Here is a 21247-nt window from a genome sequence, read left to right as displayed (position 1 = left end):
ATATGAATAAATGTGTCCTCTGGGAGTTGACATTAAGAGTGTGTGATTACTGAGTCAGTAAGTGTTGTATTCAGTCGCTGGATATGAGCGTTTATGAAAAATGTGGATAGATGCAAAGGCAGACAGAGGCACACAGATTATAGGTAGTTCTACAAACAGTCATATTAGAGTCATGCAAAGAAAAACAGACTAGCAGCTAGCTCCCATTCACACACATTAACATATAAAACACCAACATTGAACAAACAAACGTCCCTGACCTGCTGTGTTCTTGCTGTTGGTCCACACCAGGTTCTTGCACTTGGCAACAACCACTGTGAGGCGCTCTGCTGTCGGCAAATAGCTGAGAGACAACAGGATCTCCCCAACTGCATCCACAGCCTGCGGAGTTACACCACACGTTAAGTTTAACATGACATGAGCCACACAGATAGATAGTTTCTCTTCCTTACAGTTATCTTTATATTTCTGTAATTATTCCTACCTTGAGATTGAAGCTCATATTAATATCTTGTCTGATAAATGGAAACAATCTCTATAAATAAAGCCTTTTAAAAAGTGCAGTTGCATTTTAGTATTAGCTAGTTCATCATTTAAATACAGAATAAGGAAATATGATTAACCACTGCTTCATGTAATGAGCTTTAATATTTATTGTTTTGTTTTAAGTGGTGCATAAGCTCAATTCAAATTTAATGAATCAATTTATAATTGCTTTTCAAAATTGCTAAATGTGTTGACTGGTTATAATTAAACACAGTAAAAGCTTGTAATTATTCCATTGGCACACTCCAGGCTCCGCAGCCATTGATACTGCTGTAATAACAATGTGAGACTACAAGAGTCAGTTTGTTTAAGAGGATGATGAGGAGGGAGTCTTGAGTCTAATGATCGATCACATTTGCTCTTGGTCACTTTAAAGCTACAGCTGGTAACTTTTATAAAAATAAATTTATGTCATATTTAATTAAACTGACGATGTTCCTCCTTCTCCTCATAGTGATGCTAAGAGCAATTGCAAGAATCCAAAAATCAGAGCTGAGGAGTCTCTAACACAGCTGTCAATCATGTCTCACAGGTTGTAAATCACGGTCAAACTGTCGCTGATTAAATACGAGTCAATATTCTGTTAATGTATTGCCTGTTTTCACCTCAAATGTTTCCAGAAACATATTTTAATGACTGTTTAGCTGTAAAATGATAAAGTTTGTGACCCAACAACTGTGGAAACAGTCAAGATGAAAATGAAGCAACGCCCACCGGCCGGAGCAAACCTTTTCATAATACAGCTAAACATCCATTATTCATTTTCATTCACTAATCGTGGTCACGGGGGCAGCAGGCTGAGCAAAGTATTCCAGACATCCCTCTCCCCAGCTACGCTTTCTAGCCCCAAGGTGTTCCCAGGCCAGACGAGGTATGTAATCCCTCCAGCATTTTCTGGGTCTGCCCCGGCGCCTCCTACCAGTTGGAGGTGCCCGTACCTTGTACATGCTCTATTGCTGAATGTTAAATTAAGTAAAAAAGAAAAACTCATAAATATCAAGAGGAATAAAACACTCAAGAAACATTTGGTATAACACAAGCTGAGCTATAAGTGAGAGAGGTATGTCCCCCTCCTAGAATCGCTACCTTAATGTGGTGAAGGGGTTTACGTGTCCTCGTGATTCTCACTCCGACCTCATCACATATTGATGTTAGGTCATGGACCTTCCGTGTCCTGATAAGACACGAAAGGTACCCTGGATGCGTTGGTTGCTGACGCTCTGAGACACTGTGTCAAGTTCTGTCTACTGTCTTTCAAAATAAACTTCTGTTTTACCAGGAAATTTACTGTTTACATACAGTCTCTTTCAAAATAAATACACTACGTCAGTACAACAACGCGAATTGACTTTTTTCTTACTCAACTAATGCACGTGTTTGGGTTTAGGAAAAAAGAGCAGGGTTTGGCTTCATAATCTTACAGGACACCAACACTGCTCTCCCGGGTAAAAGTCAGTGGTTGTTGGACCCATCCACCACCCCTCTCGTCTGCCCTACTCGGACCTTCACCACCTTAACTTTCGTTCGTGTCCTGCCTTGTTGGCCCCTGATGCTGCCGAGCGCCATTAAACTATAACGGCGACTGGCTGCGTATCATGCCAACGTTAAAGGATGGCTTTTTTCATCAGTGTCTGACGCTGCAAATCACTGCCATAGAGCCGGATTTCAACAACTTCGAAGTGAAACTGGGTTGGGCCTTGGACTGTGGGCTCAGCTCGAATAAATAACATGGAGCCACCACCCTGTGGGCCCACTACCTGCAGGGACTGGCATCAGGGCTGGGTGGATTGTGTGCCAGGCAGCAGGTAGGGGCAGAAACTCGGGCCTGTTGACCCTTGGTGTCGCAGACAGCTTACCAGTACACTAAAATATGTTTCTGAAAACATCTGAGGTGAGACATTAGCAATGCCGTGACAGAATCTCGATTCAAATTTGATCAGCGCTGCCTAGTCTGACAGTCAACCGCAGTTCATGAGCTGCTTTAGAGACTACTCAGCTGTGATTGGTTGTTTCCTTCAGGTGTGGTGGACTCCAGCAAATGTCACTTGAAGCAGTGGCAGGAGGCAGAGGAACATGATTTTACAGATTATCGTTGTCATGTACTACTATGCAGATTTGGTGAGCGTTACCAACTACAGCTTTAATTCATGTTTGGATTCTTTTCACCAGTGAGAGTTTGGGATGTTTTGTGAGATAATAATCTGTAATACGTTATAGATTAAATTTAGCAAGGAACCCACTGTGGCTCAGCTCTGATTCTTATTTATTCAATGTGACATGTAGTTCTGCTGAACGTCCAGCAGGGGCTCTCAGACACCACCATGCTTTCTTATACAGTATTAAGATACTTCACTGTAGAAGGCCGTACATGTCATACTGGAAATTAGCCTCACTCTGCCTTAAACTGTAGAATCTATTATGGCATTGTTTTTTTTTCCATTTTGCATTGCATCATATCACACTATACACTATGACACATTACTGTTTTGTAACTCACCTTATTGACATCTTGAAGGTAGAGCCAGGCGTTGAACGGTCTGATGGTCAGGTCCAGGTCCGACAGCTTGAGATCTGCTATCCCCGCACTGATGTTTCTCTCGTCAGCATCGATACCGAAAGCGGCACAACGCAGGCTGTACTCCTCCAGGAAGGACGAGTCCATGGGGATCGAGAAGTGTTCATCGAAAATCACGGTGAATGCATTCGTCTGGACCTGAGAGAGGCAGGAGATTATTAGGATGTATTAACATTCACCTTGTAGATAATTTAACTGTTTCAGTTTTAAGTGAGCTGAATGCCACTTATGATTTTGGCACAGTAAACACAGTAGTAATAAAAACATCTGCACAAAAGTTGTTGCTCGCAGTGATTGTAAGATAAATCACAAGAATCAGACGATAATCTAACTTTACAAGAAAAGATGTGGTCTGTAACATCTGTTAATCCTCTCCCTGACTCACTTCACTTCAGAGTCAGGCTGTCAAGCACAAAATGAACAAACACTTTTTATTTATTAAATGATGATTAAATTATTAATTCACTTAAATGCTCAAAAACCTCTGGTCCACAGATTGGATCCTTTTCCATCCTCTCTTTTTTCGCCTGACCTTACATTCATTTATTTTTTAATAGCCCAAACAAAAGCATCACATACAGTTCAGCACCACAAACTAAATTATCTTCACCTGTGACGTATCAAAATGCAGCCTGAAATCGCAGAGGCAGATATCTATTCACTGTTCAAACCACACATATCAAAGTTACATCCATTCCCCTTTCCTTTCCTTCGCCCCTGCCTAACACCGCCCCAACACCACACCACCACCGCCATCACCCTACCCTGACCTCACTCTCCCACCTAGAGAGTCAGAAATTATAGAGGAGACATGAAAGAAAAAGATAGAGGTGGGGAAACAGTACTGGGGGGAAAAAAAGAAAAAAGGACCATTTGATTTGACGAATGCACACACACACCTACAACCTCACCAACAGACCCCCTCCCATTGGGTCTGGGGGTTGTTCTATATAGGTAAAGGAGCAGCAGGTGGTGGCCTCCATCAGTCAGCCCCCTCCCCAGGGTCTGGGGTCGACTGAAATGGGGAAACCCCTGCAATTTTATTTAACTTTTAATCAATTGAATTGACTTTAAAAAGGAGACAGGGGCTGGCGGTTGGAAGAGATTTATTCAATTTAATTTAATTTTGTTGTTTTTTTAAATTATCTATATATTTATTTTCCTATCTCCTTTTTTTTTTTTTTACTTAATCTGCACCTGTGACTCTTCCTCTTGTTCTAACTCATTTCTAATATTTATTGCTTCATCAACTTCATCACCACACACACATATATGTATACACTAACATGCACTTTGCTGCTGTTTGCACTTTCTGGTTTGATACCATGTGCATTTTGTTGTACTGCTGCTTCTTGACAATAAAGGTGAATCTAATCACATTTAATCTAAAGTAATATCTCAAAATCTTTGTGAATAAAACCAAAATTATCAGGGTAAATGAGTCAGACAGTGAAGCCATAAAACTGAACTTAGCTCAACGATAAGGAGCAACAACAAACCAAATATGCAACGTGTGGTTTACCAGAAGAATGTCATAATGTAGAAGACTCTGCAGAGAGACAGTTTTTACAGTTTTCTGATAAACGCTTGGGGCCTGCATTGTTGAGAACATGCAGTACAATGAGAGCACAAGATCATAGTCGATACTTTTCACACCAAGTCACATGTCCAGACACATTCCTCCCACTCTGCTGTCACTGGATGTTTTTACTTGGTATCATCCTTTAAAAAAATATCCTGTAAATCTATCTCCTAAAAACCTAGGGATTCGGTTTACTAGTCACAATTTAGAATACTTTCTTGGAAGCAGTTTGGCATGGCCAGCAGAGCACATCATGACGACTTTAGATCTAAGTGAGAGAATGAATACATTTCAATAGTGACATAGTATATGAGCTGACTTTGTCATCATCAGGAGGTGGAGGGGATGATGGATGGTGTGATACCAAGGCGAGACACCTGCCAAGCTGCAGACCACTACTGGAGACTAACAAACTAGAAAACTGGTTGTTGTTGGGTAATTGCTGTGTTTCCAGCAGTTTTTCATCCTCCAAATGTAGGTGATTTTTAGCGACCCATCACTGTTTTTGCAGCAGAGATAGTGCCATGAAAAGCGGTTGTTATTTACTGAGACATCCTTGTTTTTCCAGCTGGGATCGTTCCATGAAAAGCGGATGTTTTTTACCGAGACATCCTTGTTTCTCCAGCTGGGATCGTTCCATGAAAAGCGGATGTTATTAATCGAGACATCCTTGTTTTTCTAGCAGGGATAGTGCCATGCAAAGTGTTTTTTTTTTCCTACAGAGACATCCTTGTTTTTCCAGTGGGGATCATGCCATGGATCACAGTTGTTTTTTTACTGAGACATCCATGTTTTTCCAGCGGAGATCGTGATATGAAAAACAATTGTTTTTTAGTTGGGATCATGCCCCCGAATGTAAACATAAAGTTTCAACAGTTTTGGGTGATTAGGTTGCACAGTGACCAGCAACGGCTGTGTGGCTAATGCTGTTTTCAGACCATCAGAAAGCACGTGCTGAAACAAGGGTTTTTTAGCTGTTGGAAGTTACCAGGCAACTAGTAAATGAGGAGGAGATGATGTAATAATAGCCCCTTTTCACACCCATGGTTGTTATTGAAGTGTGAAATACATTGAGGAATAAATCTGCTTCATACGAATACAGTGAAACAGAATAAAACAAAAACATGCGCTGTGGTCAGCAGGAGTTCTTTTTTGAAAACAACTCACTGTACAATAAAAGAATTCAGAGCACAGGGTCTGCGGATCAGCCTGTGAGGCCGACCTTGAATTGAGCCTCTTATCAAACAGCTGAATAGCACTATAATCATACATCCAACACCTACAGAACCTAGAGAAGGCCCCGCTGCTGCTGCTGCCGCTGTGCAAATATGTACACAAAGATATAAAGCATCCAAAGCAGGCAGTATCTCTCTGCTGGCAGCCCGGCACACAGACCTGCACTCCATCCACAATATGTCTGTCTGCACTGTTGGGCTTATCGCTGAGGGGGATAACAATGGCGATGTGTGCGGTGAAAATGAGGCAATAAAAGCTCAGAAGGCGTGTGTGTGTTTGAGCTACAGTAGGCAGAGAAAGGGAGAATGTCAGAAGAGTGGCATGCACATTATTACAGGCAAAACAAAAGCAACAAGCAGTGATGGCGAATAACTGGGGAGAAAAAGAGACGAGGGGGAAAGTGGGATGAAAGAGGGAGTGATAGACAGGTGATGGATGAAAAGACAGCGACAACAAAGAAATGCTGAAGGGGAAAGGGAGCGAGAGAAAGCACAGGAAAACAGAGAGGGAGGCTGGCTTGACCATTAGGGCGAGAGGAGCTGATGTCAGCATTTCTTTGGTCTTCACCACTCCTCGTCATTAAAGAGGGAGCCACTAAAGGCTCCCATTATTATTATTATTACACCCAGCCTGAACGCATTAATACAACAAAACATGCTCAGAAAGGGGAGCCCTGGTGAGTCTGTGTTGTCCCCTATCAGCCAGCACAAACTGTACACAACCACGTTCACACCAGTCGAGCTGCTGATGACTCACAGCCAGGCAGGAATTAGTGAATTTTTTTGGCAAAGTCTCACAAAGAGCAGAAGGCAAGTGGCAGGTGTAGCAGATGGAGGAATGTAGCCCTGTTCTCTTCCTGTCCGAACGGTCACTTCATGTTAGATTCAAGCTTTTAATAAAATTGTTTAAAGCACAGAATCTGAAAAAAGGTAACTATCAAGATGTGCACATTTCTGCCAGGACAAAATATGCATGATAAGAATAAAAATACTCAGCCCTTTGATGCATGAATTATGACCTCTTCCGTCAAGAATTTTTTTAAAGCTGTTAATCTAGAGTGTTGACATATTTTGTAATATACTCCAATACTGTTCAATGCCTGTGCAAAAGCGTAGAACACTGCCTTTGACTCCTCAGCCTGTCCCCTCTCTTTCTACACCTCCTTCTTGCACCACCCCTCCCTCATTCAGCTCCATCCTCTTGACTCCTCAGCCTCTCACACAACTCCCCCTGTTAAACGAAAATACAAAAATCTTGTCAAAAATTTTTGACACAAAAATTGCAAGTCACAGTCTGATAACATAAATTGATTTATTTACAGCCCAAAAGGTCACTGCAGATGAAGTGCAAGGTTCCAGTAATGGTAATAATTGTAGCTGAAATAAAGCCAGTGCTGCATGATGTCCAGTTTAGCGGACAGAGGATTAAGTTCTTTGCAACATAAAATAAATACTTGAAAATTTTAACAGCTATATTACTTCTTAGATGTTACCTGATGTTTACAAATTTTATTTACCTGTAAGGGTCTCCTATTATAGTAAGTTTGGAGATAAATTCCTGACAAGCACAACATTTCTTGTGCTCCATCGGCCATTTTGGTTTTCAGAGATTTGTGCTGCACTTGCAACACCTGGCCAGTGGGTGGCAGTGTATGTCGCTTACCTGCAACCATAGCATCGAAACCCATGAACATACGAGAAAATGGCTTTTAAATAACGGTCCCCTGTAGTGACCGCTTTGTGTGAAAAGGTGAAATCAAAATTATTAGACATTCTGACATAATGGTTAACTTAATATATCCTGTTTTTAGATCATGACTGTTTGCAGGGGTGTACTTTATGGGGGGACACAGAGGACATGTCCCCTACACTATTTCACATATTACAATCCCTTGATGTGCGTACTTGAGACTATGAGTGGGAGTAATAGTGCCGTCTAGGGTTTCCTTAACCAAAGGGTTGAGGTTAGATGGATAGAGAGGTAGGAAACAGCATAGTAAAGGCTATATCTAGTTCGGCTTTAGCTTCTAACTATCTTTGTCCTTTGAACCTGGATATATCCTTCAAACACAGACTGTAGACCCCTCTGTCTGCTTCTCATGGTGAGGATCGTTACAAATCTCATCATAAAAAATGCTTCATATCATCATCATTGTGACCTAAATTGCAGCTCAACACAGGTTACAGGTTACATTTCAGACTGACAAAAAGTCAATCACGTCTACTCCTGGTGAAGGTAAAGGACGTGAAATCAACCTCCCTGACTGCATCCAGCTCCCAGAGGACTCACCACTCAACTAAATGAAATGGGCTCTTCCGTCAGACAGGAAAGGATTGGCTTGTCAGGCTGCAGGATCAAGCCTCTCACCCCGCGGGACGTATCACTGTCTCTGTCTAAAATTCAGCCAGGGCTAAAATCTTCAACACAGTTCAAGTGAGCCAAAGCTGCCCCCTTAGCGAGAGCGCTTCAGACGCAACAGCCTCACTGCTCTCCCTCAACGTCAGGAGACACTTTAATACTCTGTCCTTTGCCCAGTCGTCACGCTTTAACTGCTAATTAACCATCTGAGAAACTGTTTTTTTATTTTATTTCGCCCCTCAGTCCCGAATCTCTGCTCCATTAGTAGTCTGGTGGCAGTTATACTGAAAATCTCTAACGAGGAACTTAAATCATTCTTTAATATTTCTAATGATCCAACACATTTTCACTCCGACCTCGTCACATATCGACATTTGGTCATAGGCTGAAAGGTTCCCTGGGTGCGTTTGATGTTGTCGTTCTGGGACGCCGTGTCAAGTTCTGCCTGTTACATGCATTGTCGTCTTTCAAAATACACTTCTGTTTTCACAGGGAATTTCCCGTTTACATACAGTCTCTTCCAAAATTAACACACTATAATGGTAAAACTCCGGGACTTGACTTTTTTGCCTTGAACAACAAAAGCATGTGTGGCGTTTAGGAAAAAAGAACAGGGTCTGGATTCATTATCTTGTGGGACACAAACACCGCTCTCCCAGGTGAAAGTTGGTGTTTGTTGGACCCATCCACCACCACTCCCACCTACCCTACTTGCCCATTAAACCTTAACGGCGTCCGGCCACGTATCATGCCAACCTGTCTCCTATCGTCCTAAATTTGTTTCAAGTGACTAGTGACATGAAAATAATAGTTAGCATGTTAGCCATTAGCCTAGATACAGCCGGGGCGCATAGTAGCGTCAGATCTGTTAAAACGTAAGTGAACGGGCATACTTCAAGTGCAAAGTTAGTCCACTAAACAAGCGTTTTTTCCACAAAGACCGCCTGATATCGTTAGGATAAATGTCAGAGAACATATAGAAAACGACATGTAAACGTGTTGTCTTACCTTACCGGTGTGCTGCCATGTTTGTTTACCATCTAGCTCTGCTTTCCAAAGCGTGGCTGAAATATCGCGAGAACAAGCAGCGATCTCATACCGTGCCTGAAATCTCGCGAGCTCCAGATAAAGCCCAGCTGAATACTAACGTTACTCCAGGTGGAGGTGTCTCGTCCTCGGTCACAGACCTTGAAAATAAGACTGCAAGCGCTCCCATTCTTTGCAACAGAGGCATTCCTCTTCTGTGGGCACTGGGGCACAGCATCCACAGGTACACCACCAATCTCCAGAGCTACGCAGCCTTGCAGCAGCCATTCCTCCTCTCTCGTCCTCTACCTGTTGCGCCTCTCTCTCTCTCTCTCCTCCGTTCTTCAATTTCACGAAGCTCTTCGTCAGTGTATTCTGGCTCAAATAAATAAGGGCAGCCATCAAACTCTGCAAAATCAAATTCCTCCTCCACAAAGTCAAAGTCTGGCAAAAAGTCAGCCATTATTCTATAAATCTTTCATAAAATAAATGAATGAACTTTTCAGGCTACTGTCCGGTTCTGCCTTCCAGCTGTTGCTGCTTGTTCTCGCCAGATTTTAGGCACGGTATGAGATCGCTGCTTGTTCTTGCGATATTTCGGCCGCGCTTTGGAAAGCAGAGCTAAATGGTAAACAACAAACATGGCACCACACCAGTAGGTAAGACAACACGTTTACATGTCGTTTTCTATATGTTCTCTGACATTTATCCTAGCGATATGAGGCAGTCTTTGTGGGGAAAAAAAGCTTGTTTAGTGGACTAACTTTGCACTTGAAGGTTGCCCGTTCACTTACGTTTTAACAGGTCTGACGCTACTATGCGCCCCGGCTGAATCTAGGCTAACGGCTAACATGCTAACTATTATTTTTATGTCACTAGTCACTTGAAACAAATTTAGGACGATAGGAGACAGGTTGAAATAAACCGAAATTTCCCTTTAAAGGACAGATTTTTTTTGTCTGGATTTCAGCGACTTCAGAGTGAGACTGGGTTGAATGAGGGCATTTTGAAACGCATGAACATTTGCATTGCCTTTATTTCCCACGTAGAATAAAAGGACCCAGCCCAGCAACGACCCAAACTCGGCTCGCCGGAGGAAATAAGTCAGGTTACAGTTAGTTGCTTGACTCAGCTGAGACTAGGTATGAATGACACCCCACAATCAGGCCAAATAAACTGTCCTGATTCCGGCTGCCGACACTGCCATCAGTGGGTTAACATAGGCAAAGTATAGCACAAGTATGCACATTCACTCACACTTGAAAGCACACACGATAGTGCTAAAGTGAGGATTTGCTGCTTTTCTTTCTTTCTTTTTTTTGACTGTCTCTGTGACAAATCAACCACTTTGGTCCCCATGCAAAAGGTCCCACCACCTCACCAACACAGGAAGAAATCACACAGACTTTGTGGTGGTTTTGAATTAATACAAGCAATACAGAGGTTGCAGAGGACATCAGACATCGTCACGCTGAAAACAGAAACTCATCTACTCATTAGTCCACCTTTACAACCTCATTGTGTTTGCACTCTTGCAAACTATTCATACTCAAAGAGTTCCATGACTTCTGGCTCGATCAGGTCAAGCTAAGAGGAAAGGCTTTCATAGAGGAGGTAGGTGTCAGGGGGTGATGGTGTGTGTGTGAGAGGATGTATGTGTGATAGGTCCTGGTCAAGGTGCTGTATGTAGGTGGGAGCTCTCTAAGCTTTCGTGGAGTTTCTTTAAATGACCTGGAAATGCACTGTGGGTGAGCAAGCTGGGATTGGTGCACTGGGCTTCCTGCTACCTGTCTCGACAGCTAATGAGGTGGTGCAGGGCAGGTGCGCGGGGTCACCAGAGCAGTGCCAGAGCTGAGGGACTAGAGACCGCCGTGGGCTGCAGCGTGAAGCTGGGAATGGCCTGTTTTTTTTCTGGGCCAGGCCTTGCATGGACCCTTCTTAACGCAGGGACCGGGACTGTGTGACATTTTATTCTTCCTCAGGGACTTGGGACTTGTTTTGCTTTAACTGCTTTCACTTGTGCTTCAATAAATTATTTGTTGTCTGCATGCTAATTTGGGTCAGTTATATTCCCCAGTGGCAGTTATTGAACCCAAACCTCCCTTTTAGGTCACACACTGTACCTGTGACATAGGCGTGTGGAATCATATCGCAAGTTAGAAGCTTAGTGGTGGACATTTAAGTAATGCGACCACAGTGTAGTTTGTTTATAGCCTAGCGTTAGAGAAGTAGGGCAATGCTTCCTACAAAAAAAGCACAGTATCCCTGCAGTACACTATGTGTTCTCCGGCACCTGCATGGACATACACGTTTGTCCTAAGGAATCCACTCTTAAAAACAATGATTAATAGCGCCAATAGTGTTAAAACACTCTGTACCTTTCGGTGATTATTTCCTGAACGCTAGCCACCATCACTTTACCATTCAGATAGACACAGCACTGTCCACCAGGTGCAGCCCAAACAATTCAAACATGAAATTAGTCCTAGCATGGTTGAAAGTTCCAGAAAAATCTATTTAAGTACAGTTTTTTGTCAAAGAACTGTTTCCAAAGTCAGGTTTTCACTCTCAAGACCAAGCAGCTACACATGCTGGACACCTTATCACTTCAGTGGGTTTTCCTTCATATCCTTTATGTCACAAACACACTCACATAACCACAAGAAGACAACAGCTGTCTTACCCTTGTGACTCCCACATTGATCTCCTCCGGCCCCAGGGACACTCTGATGAAGCAGCCTGGGAAGTCTCCCTCCTCTTTTTCCAGCAGGTCTTTGCCCTGGTGCAGAGTGATGTGGAGCAGTCCCGTCCCGTGGCCCGGATGCCTAGACGGCTCAAACTCGAGCGTCACCTCCAGCTGGCCGACCGTGAAGTCATGGCCGAAGTTGTTGGCGATGGAGGAGATGGAGCTGAGCGAGTCGGTGGAGATGGAGCGGTTTAGCTGGGCCATGCCTGTCGGGTCCAGCTCCCTGCTCATCAGCTCCAGGTGGCCCAGGTCCCTGAAACCGTCTGGGGTGTCGCCCAGGGCCAGGCTGGGTTTGCGGCTGGAGGTGGTGGAGGTCCGCCGGTGGTTGTTGGCAGCCACTCGCTTCAGGGAGGAGTTAAGTAAAAGATAATAATACATTTTATAGGGTTAGGGTTAGGTTACAGAGATGGAAAACAAACTCACAATGAACTGTTTGCAACTACTAGAAGAACTCAGCTGTTAGTTCTATGTCAGAAAAGTACACCTAAAAAACAGTTCACATGGATTTATCCTTAGCGTCTTGTGGTCTTCATGGGTTTCAAGAAATTTGTCCTTTACTCTGGAGCATACAAATGCCGCTTCGCTGAATTAAGAACCCAAAACTGGAGAAAATTCTTCACAGGTGACCCGGGTTAACATCAGCTAAGATTTCAATTAACCAAGAATCGTGTATTCTCTATTTTTGGGTGCTTCGTACACTGGAAGCATGCAAGAAAAGCAAAGTTTTCATCATGAATTCAACATAACAGAATTATCTTCTCAAATAGAGATAGTCAGTCATGTGCAATTGAGGCCCAAGACTCTGAAGGTGAAACTAAAAGCAGTGCAAAAAAAAACCCTTCAGCCACAGGAACCTTTAAAGTCTTTAAAATCAACTGCAGTCTTCACTTGGTAAGACAACCCGCAGACTCTCGACCCTTTGTGCCTCATGATAGCTCATCACTTGCTCCAAGAGAGGAAGCTGGGTAATTTTACCACTAAAATCAACTTCACAAAACATCTCTCCTCCCTGTCAAATGGAACAGCTCACATTGTTTGTTTCTAAGGGTGCTTTCAGACCTCAAGTTGTCTTGCTTTGGTGTGAATCAGGGACTCATTTTGTGACAAATCTGCGTAATTACTTAGAATTGGTTCATGTTCTCACGGCCGCATTTACAAGCAGACCAGATCAAATGTCATGTGCGAGAAAGCTGCTCTTGACTGGTCAGAATTTCCATGTGGGAAAAATCCAGGAAGTAAACCAAACATTGAAGAAGAGTACACTTGCAAGATAAATGTGACACTTTCTAATGTCACAATGGAGGGACAACTACGCAGGTTGATTTTAGCGCTGCTCATCGTGGACTATATTGCTGTCATTGTTCATTTTAGTCAAACCATACAGTTTGAAAACGAGGCGCGAATCGCACTCGCACTCTGGGGGCTTGAGTTCAACTGAACCGAACCAAACAGGGCAGGTGTGAAAGCACCCTAAGTAGCATGAATGTAAATGTACCTTTTGTCTGACTTCTGAGAAGGAGGTTCCATATTTTTCTTGCAGATATCGATAGTCAAAGTTGGGGAAGGGGGACGGCGCGGGGAAGGTTCCAGATTTCCACAACTTCCAGATGTTGAGCCCAGCCACACCCAGCAGCACGAAGAAACCCACCAGGTAGATCCCCACCTCCCAGCCGGGCGGGTTACGCACCACTGAAACAGACAAAAAAAAGTGCTCGAAGCTATCCTTACTTCTATTTCAATGGTAGCATAAAGTTTAACCTCATAACTGTCTGTGTTTTGTATTTGATGGAGAAGTTTGATGACTGGTGGAAGTGCACAGTTGGGAGAAACCCAGGACAGAGAGTTTAGAGAGGCCTTTTTACTTTAAGACCAGCAGGAGTTTTAACAAGCTCACAATCACTCGGCACAGTCAGCCACTGTTTCAGGCCTTGTCATTTAACGCAGAGCATTGAGACGACTCTGGAAGCGTTCAGGATGTATAAAGTTTTATGTAAATCAGATAATAGTTTGGGACAAAGTGACAGACAAATTGAAACGCCTCTCTGAATAAAACGTCACTCATGTTGTATTTTCAAGAGGGATTATGAGCCTGTGCTGCGCTGGCTTTCTCAAGATGAATTGCTTCTGTGAGAGGACTTTGACAGTTTTATCTCTACTTTTTAACACAAGAGATGAGCCAATTATAGGGCCAGTCAAAATGTGTTGTAGCACTGACGGCCTTCAGCGGGAGACGACGCCAGAGTCGTAAAGCTTGTGTAAAAAGGTGACAATAGCTGTCAAATAGACCTGAGAGCAGACACACAAATATACACAGATGAACAAAAACACACTGATACCCACACTCACAGGGACGACCATGCAGAAGAAATCAGTAAGGGTGCTGGGACTGTCCACTCACCACTCAGATGGTAGCCTGATATATCCCCACTTTGAGCGGAGGACATGGTGCTGCAGCCAGCCTGGGAAAAAAAACATCGAAAGAATAATCTGTTCAAGTGGTTTGTTTTTTTTTTATGTCAGAGACCATAACAGAGAAAAAGTGACAGTCATGGCTGTTGCCAAACTTGATCTTAGAAGGAAGTATAAGAAAAACCACAGAATTTACTTTAATGGCATCTTGGTATCATCCGGAATAAAAATTGGGTTATTTCTCCTCTTAAATATATTGAATGTTTAGCTGAGGGAACAATTCATTCTGTTTTGCAGAGTATAATTAAATAACCTTTTAATTCTTAGTACAAGTAACAAGATTTTAAACACTTAGTCTTCTTTCTCAGTCTTAATATTTTGCCTTCAACATGAATCACAGTTAATTAATCTACTTTGTGCTGCATCGCAAAATGGACCGTGGGAACCTAACAACTCCTGACATCCACTGCTGCTTCAGATACATGAACAGGATGGGGTACATGCACAATAACATGCATGCATAACAAGGGATGTCAGGGCTCTGGGTACATTTTTACATTTTTGCTCTGGGCCCTTTGGACAGGAGTGACCAACACAGAGCCAACAGTCTGCAGGTCTGCATCAGTAAAGGCACCTGCTGTAATGATCTCTTTGAATGAAAACGTGCAGACTTTTGGCTCAAACTGGTACATAGTTAGCCACCCCGACTTATACAAATGAGTGTTTTCTGGTTAAGGTTTGGTTAAGTTTAGGAAACTGAAACTACTTGGTTCAGGTTAAGGAAAGATTGTGGCCACGCTTTAAAAGAGCACTTAGATTCACGATGAACAGTTTAAAAGCAGAATCAGAGGTATCATCTTTTTTAAAGGTTCAACACATGACTTTCAGAATGTTAATATGACAGCAAACAAGTATTTGCTATGTAAAGATATGGTAGGGTAACGATGAGCTGAGCAGAGAATGAAGTGACGCTACCTGTGTGTGTGTTGTAATCTGAGCTTCTCTTTACAGTTCTGTTTTACAGTACAGTTCCCAAATGCAATCGCCAAAAGTAAAAAGCTAATATTAGGACAAACAAACTACACTAAGCTTGCATTACCTAATGTCACCACCATAACACAAGACTGTATTCTGTGTTCGGCGCGGCGTGATGTTGTCCTGTCATCTCATTTTTAGCCACTCGTTAGCAACTGTCTTTTATAAGACACATAGAAGCTTCAAAGTTCGGGGTATTTACTGACGTATTTTATGTCATAGAACAAAATGTGAAAGCCACATAAGCTTGTGTTAACCACAGACCTTACTTTAGGCATCTAATCAAAATCCCAGACAAGGGAACCATGGGTGGTACAATGCTAACTCATTTCTGGGTTTTAGGACTCATTCCTGGCAGACTCCATTCGTTATTATGTCAGACAGTCCTGCCACACATGCATGCGAGTCCCTGTGCATGTATCCCACTAGTTAGCTAACCACTGTTGCTCTGCTCTGCACTCATATGGCAGTTACCACTGAGAACCATGACGCCGTTGTCACAAAAGCATAACGTCCACTCTCTGGTTTCCCTCCATGTTAACACAGTTAACTCTGTCAGCACGGCTGCTGTTGTTAGCACTGTTAGCACCCTTAGCTGCTAGCTGCAAGCTTGGCCACTTCCATGCTGAGAATTGAGTGGAGACAATACTGGCTCAAACTCTGAATCATAGATAAGTTTTAATCCTTTAAACACATTCTTGTTTCTAGTCAAAACCTGGTGCATACATTACCCATAATGCATCTCAGCTGATGACAGTTGGGTCTGAGATTCAGGTGTGTAATGTTAGTAGTGGTTAATATAGTTTAAAGTAGAGATTAGGGATTGAAAACAGGTCTGATGAGCTCGCGTCTGTCTTCAACTTGATGTCTTCACCCCCAACCTACACTGACTCAAATGGCATCACTTTAGGCAATTTATTAGACTTCGCACAGAAAGAGATGTTAAGAAATCTCTTTTAAATATATGCAGCAGATCAGTAAACAAACTTTGACATGTTAAAGAAAGTTTCACTGTTGGTTAGAGACGGGATCTAAACCGTCATGTCTGGTGTCAGTGTCAGATGCTTCGTGCACTCAATCATCCACCCAAACTACCTCCCTTAGAGGTACTGTGGGTGTCGAGTGACATCGAGCTTCTTCCGTCAGTCATTATTCATGAGGCCACCAGACGACGTATGTCAGGAAAACCTAAAAATAGGTTGTTTTCAGTCTTTGAATGACAAAAGTTTTTTTTGTTTTTTTTTTCCCAGATTCATCTGGCTGTATTTACTATAATTCGTTGAGAGACTTGGTAAAGACTGAGGGCAAATTCCACATCAAAAATAAATCTGTAAAATCTCAAATAATAATAATACAGTATGTTGTGTTCCAGACACACTTTTGTCAGATTTTTTTTTCCCTGCATGAGCATGTACAGTACCCTTGGGAAATTCAACAAGTAAACACCTGACTTCCTTTTCACAGCAACAGAGATGAAATATAATGTGCACATGAAAGATATACTATTAGTTTGTAATCATGCTGCTGTAAATGTAATCTTACAGCACACCGCTTCTTGGAGAGCTCAATGACTGTACATTCACTGTAGGAGCATGCAGCTATTAGGTTTGTTTCGTTAACAATGAGAAATCAATTCGGTTTTCATGGTTCTTTCGTAAAAATAGCAGCAGAGGCCGTTTTTTAAGAACCAGAGGAGAGCGATATTTTCCTGTGCCCCTCTCTTCCTCCGCAAACTGCAAAATAAAAAACGATGGGCGCTGGCGTGTGACTCATTCCTCCACCCAACCTCCCCTCCTGCTCCCCCGCTTGTTGGAATCTCCCCATATCTCAGTGGCTCGGGGGGAAACGAGAGCATTACACTAATGATATAGAAAAAGGCCGGAGGAGGGTTGGAGGGTGGTGGGGGGGGGTTTGTCGACTCAATTCTGCTGAGCGCTTTGCAGACCACAGCCATGCAGGCCAATTAAAGTGGCTGACGCAGTGCAGGGCCCACTGACAGCTGCTGATATGCCATTAGCAAAGCATGGGGAATCTCTAGCAGAGAGGGACGTGTGAGCACCACCACCCCAAAACACGGGCTAGCATTGCTAAGATAAGCTCAGCGTGGCTAAAGGTAACATATGAGTGTAGAGGAGGTTCAGAGGAAGCTTAAGAGAAGGAGGAAGAGGGGGGAGGATCAAGGATGGGAAGGAAAGAACAAGAGAGAAATCGAGCAAGACAATGTTTCAGACAGATTTAGTAAATAACAATGAGGCAGCGTGGGCGCTCTGGTGCCTCAGTGGGCTTAAGGTGGCAGAATACTAACAATCAAGTCCAACTTGCCTGAAATAGAAATAGATTTGAAAAAAAGGATGCACACATTCACCACAGTTTGGTGAAGTCTGCTCATGTGAGTTCAGTGCCCATGAATTAGAGGAACTAGACGTCATTTGATTAGTCAGAAAGGTGCAATTATCCCCTACCCCCTGTCAGATGAACTTAAGTACCACTTATTTAAAGTGCTTTTTAAAATTGATGATTTGTGGTTATACAAAGGCAGACACTGTTAGAGTTTCCATCCTTAAAGGGATAGTGTCAGGAATCAGCTCAGCAAAGGACCTAAATGCAGAGTAGTCAGCAACAAAAGGCGAGCTTTCATTAAGCTGATAAAAGCATCCAAAAACAGGCCGCTAACTGAAAGTCCAAAACAAAGAGCCAAAACTAAACCGAAAACCAACTGGGATAACACAATGAGCTTAGGAATGACTTCAAGGAAGAAATCCAAAACAGAGAACGAGACACAGCTGGAGTAGGTGGACACAGGCAAAAGGAAGGAAATGGGGATTGGCTAACAACAAGTGTGTGGTGGGGAACACTAGGGTGGAGCAAACAAGACTAATACAGAACAGGTGTGAAGGGGAAACTGTGGGAACAGGGAAGGACTAACGAGACAGGTGTGACAAAACAGGCGGGAAAACATACAAAAACAGGAAGTAAAATCAGACACGACACATGAGGAGAGAACCTACAAAATAAAACAGGAAATACATTAAAGGGATAGTGCACCCAAAAATGAAAATTCAGCCATTATCTACTCACCCATATGCCGATGGAGGCCCTGGTGAAGTTTTAGAGTCCTCACATCCCTTCCCTATCTTTTAGTTCTGTGGTTACCGTTGTCTCTCCCTGTAGTGCACGTATCACGTGATGTAAACACGGGTGAGCAAAGCTCATGCTTTCGCTGGTCTCGTGCAAGCACGCACACGTGAGCGCGGAGCACAGAGAAGCAGTCAGAGCTACAGGCTACAGTGAGGCTAAAAACAGAGTTCATATGACGTTTTTCGAAACAACTTTTTATGTCGGGGCTTCAGCACACTTGGATCACTACGGATGAGCAGTATGGAGATAATTTGTGGTTTCAATTTTGTGTTCTTGGACGTTAGTCTGGGGTGCTGTCAGCCATTAGGTGTGCTGGCCGCTCCCCCCGCCGATCTCCGCAAGGGATGTGAGGACTCTAAAACTTCACCAGGGCCTCCATCGGCATATGGGTGAGTAGATAATGGCTGAATTTTCATTTTTGGGTGCACTATCCCTTTAAAAATGAATGAGTCAAATAAGTCTGTGCACTTGGGTGGCGTTAGATGGCAGTAACAATAGACATAACATCCTAGAACTTCCTGGTCTCACTCCGAAGTCATCGAAAGCCAATGCTTAGTCAGTCACTTCTGGCATGATACATGGCGAGTAGCTGCTGGTGTCCCGGAGCATCAACAACCAATGCACCCAGGGTACCTTGCACGTCATATATCGATGTGGAAAGTCCATGACCACATGTCGATATGTGACAAGGTCGGAGTGAGAATGTGTTGCCTAGAAAAATTATATCCATAGGACAGGGAATCTTAACGCTGCCCCCCACCACAGAGGTACATCGCTGAGATTCTGCGTTGATTCTCCTGCCTTCTTCTCCAAAATGGGGGTGTGCCGACCATCACCTACTGTTGTTCTTACACTGACTATGGATAAGTATCTCATACAACCCCAAAAACAACCCCATAAAACAAACCATGCCTTTCAGGTGGATCCGCAGCACAATGCCTTTGACAGAGAAGAACATAATCTAGCTCGTGACCTTTACTGCTTGTTATGCCTGCTCTCTTTCCCATTTCTCCTGTCACAATCCAACACATGCAATCTGAGCAGAAGGGTTTCAGACAGTGTGAAAAGGAGGACGGTATTAGGAGGCTGTGTAATAAACTGAGGCGCAGAGAAAAAGGAAAACAGACAAGCAGAAGGGGAGGAAAACAATAACTTGGATCAGGCTGAATCTTCGTACATTACAGTGCTACTTTTTCCACTTGCAATGATGGAGCTGAAACCCACAGAACAGGAGAAAGAAGGATAAGAGTCTCAACCTAAACCCTGATGTCTTATTTCTACATCAACAGTCATCAGATATGTCATATTTCCTCTTTTAGATTTGAGACTTTCCTTCAGCTGACAGCTCATTAACACACAGCTGTGAAAGGAAAGGTGAACATTTGCATAAAAGCGTTCCCACAGAATTGTCATCCTCATGCCCACATGCTCTTGGCTCTCTCGCTTCTTTAGATGTATCTCACCGTTGCTGCGGGGATTCTGTGTCTGATAACATTCCTCATGAAGCCTAAAACGACCGTCTTCCTCCAGTGCACACGGAGAGCGGTTGTGCGGAGGACGTTTTAATTACCGAGATATGCATGAAATGAATATCTTGTCACAACGTCAGCTTGCAGAACAGGCTGTGATGAGCGTTAAGTGGCATGTGAATAATGCAATGGAATAGAGCTGGTGAAAATTTACGAAATACAATTTTCCAGAACAGTAATGAGGCTGTCAAAGAAAAAAATACAACACAAAGGGAAAGTCAGAGTTAACATTAATGTCTGATTATCAATGCAGGGATGCCAAAACAAGACAAAGATTTTTCTCCTGCATCATGGGGCACAGAGACAGGTTACTATCTCAGACTAGAAGCGTTTAGTCATTGGGAAAACTTTCAAAACTTAATTCTTCCTCCAAACTCTATAGGATGTGCTGCATAATTTAAATTGATGTGATGAGTTTGATGTCTGTCAATGTTGTTGACCACTTTTAGGACTACTGTGCTGTTTTGGGTCCCTGCTTTTTTTGGTATTGTGCTGTGTAAGAACTGTATCAGACCGTCTGACCTCTCTGTGCCCATCCTGTTCACTGCTGTATTTTGTGTCTTTGTTACTGTGATTTAATGCTTTCATCTTGACCCTTTTTGTCCTGTCATCTTTGAGGTATAGGAACAGCATGTAAGATATAGGGAGATTTAGTGTCGTCTTGCGGTGAGAATTGCAAACTGCAACCAGCTGAAACTTCTCCCGGATAGAATTCCATCAGTGTTTATTGTTCAGGAGGTTTTTACTGGGAGCCAAACTGTCCACAGAGGTTTCTTTCTCTCCAAAACAAACAGACCAGGTAAAGCTGGTAAAAAACTGAATACAGCATTTTCATGTTACAAATCTATGCTTCGCCTACCCTGTTTAGTGCATCGACAGGCTGTTAGCCCAGAGCCTGCTCATGTGTGCTTGTCTTTGTTCTCTTATAACTTAATGTGTGCATACCTAATTTCTGATTCAGGTGTTTAGGAGGTTTTAACCATCTTTTCCGCTCCAAAACAAATTTAATTTAAACTGGTAAAAACACTGAAAAAGGGCCGTTTCATGTTACAAATTAGTGTTTCTCT

The 21247-nt window shown here is 43.0% G+C and overlaps 1 protein-coding gene across 2 annotated transcripts in view; it reads right to left on the bottom strand.

The window, feature by feature from the left end:
• Positions 1-21247, bottom strand: part of syt12 (synaptotagmin XII) — a 41512-nt gene that overhangs the window by 6676 nt on the left and 13589 nt on the right. For both annotated transcript variants that reach the window (XM_049573568.1, XM_049573569.1), the window contains exons 2-6: positions 14468-14528; positions 13565-13758; positions 12007-12411; positions 3044-3259; positions 261-381 (exon numbers count right to left, since the gene is read on the bottom strand). In XM_049573568.1, the coding sequence (XP_049429525.1) occupies positions 261-381; positions 3044-3259; positions 12007-12411; positions 13565-13758; positions 14468-14513 (982 nt within the window). In that variant the 5' untranslated portion in view covers positions 14514-14528. The remainder of the gene's footprint in view (positions 1-260; positions 382-3043; positions 3260-12006; positions 12412-13564; positions 13759-14467; positions 14529-21247) is intronic.

The sequence above is a fragment of the Epinephelus fuscoguttatus genome, linkage group LG4 (genome assembly GCF_011397635.1).
Source record: "Epinephelus fuscoguttatus linkage group LG4, E.fuscoguttatus.final_Chr_v1".
In the NCBI taxonomy this organism is placed as follows: domain Eukaryota; kingdom Metazoa; phylum Chordata; class Actinopteri; order Perciformes; family Serranidae; genus Epinephelus; species Epinephelus fuscoguttatus.
Note: the sequence above shows the minus strand (reverse complement) of the source record. Positions and strands in the feature narration are given on the sequence as shown.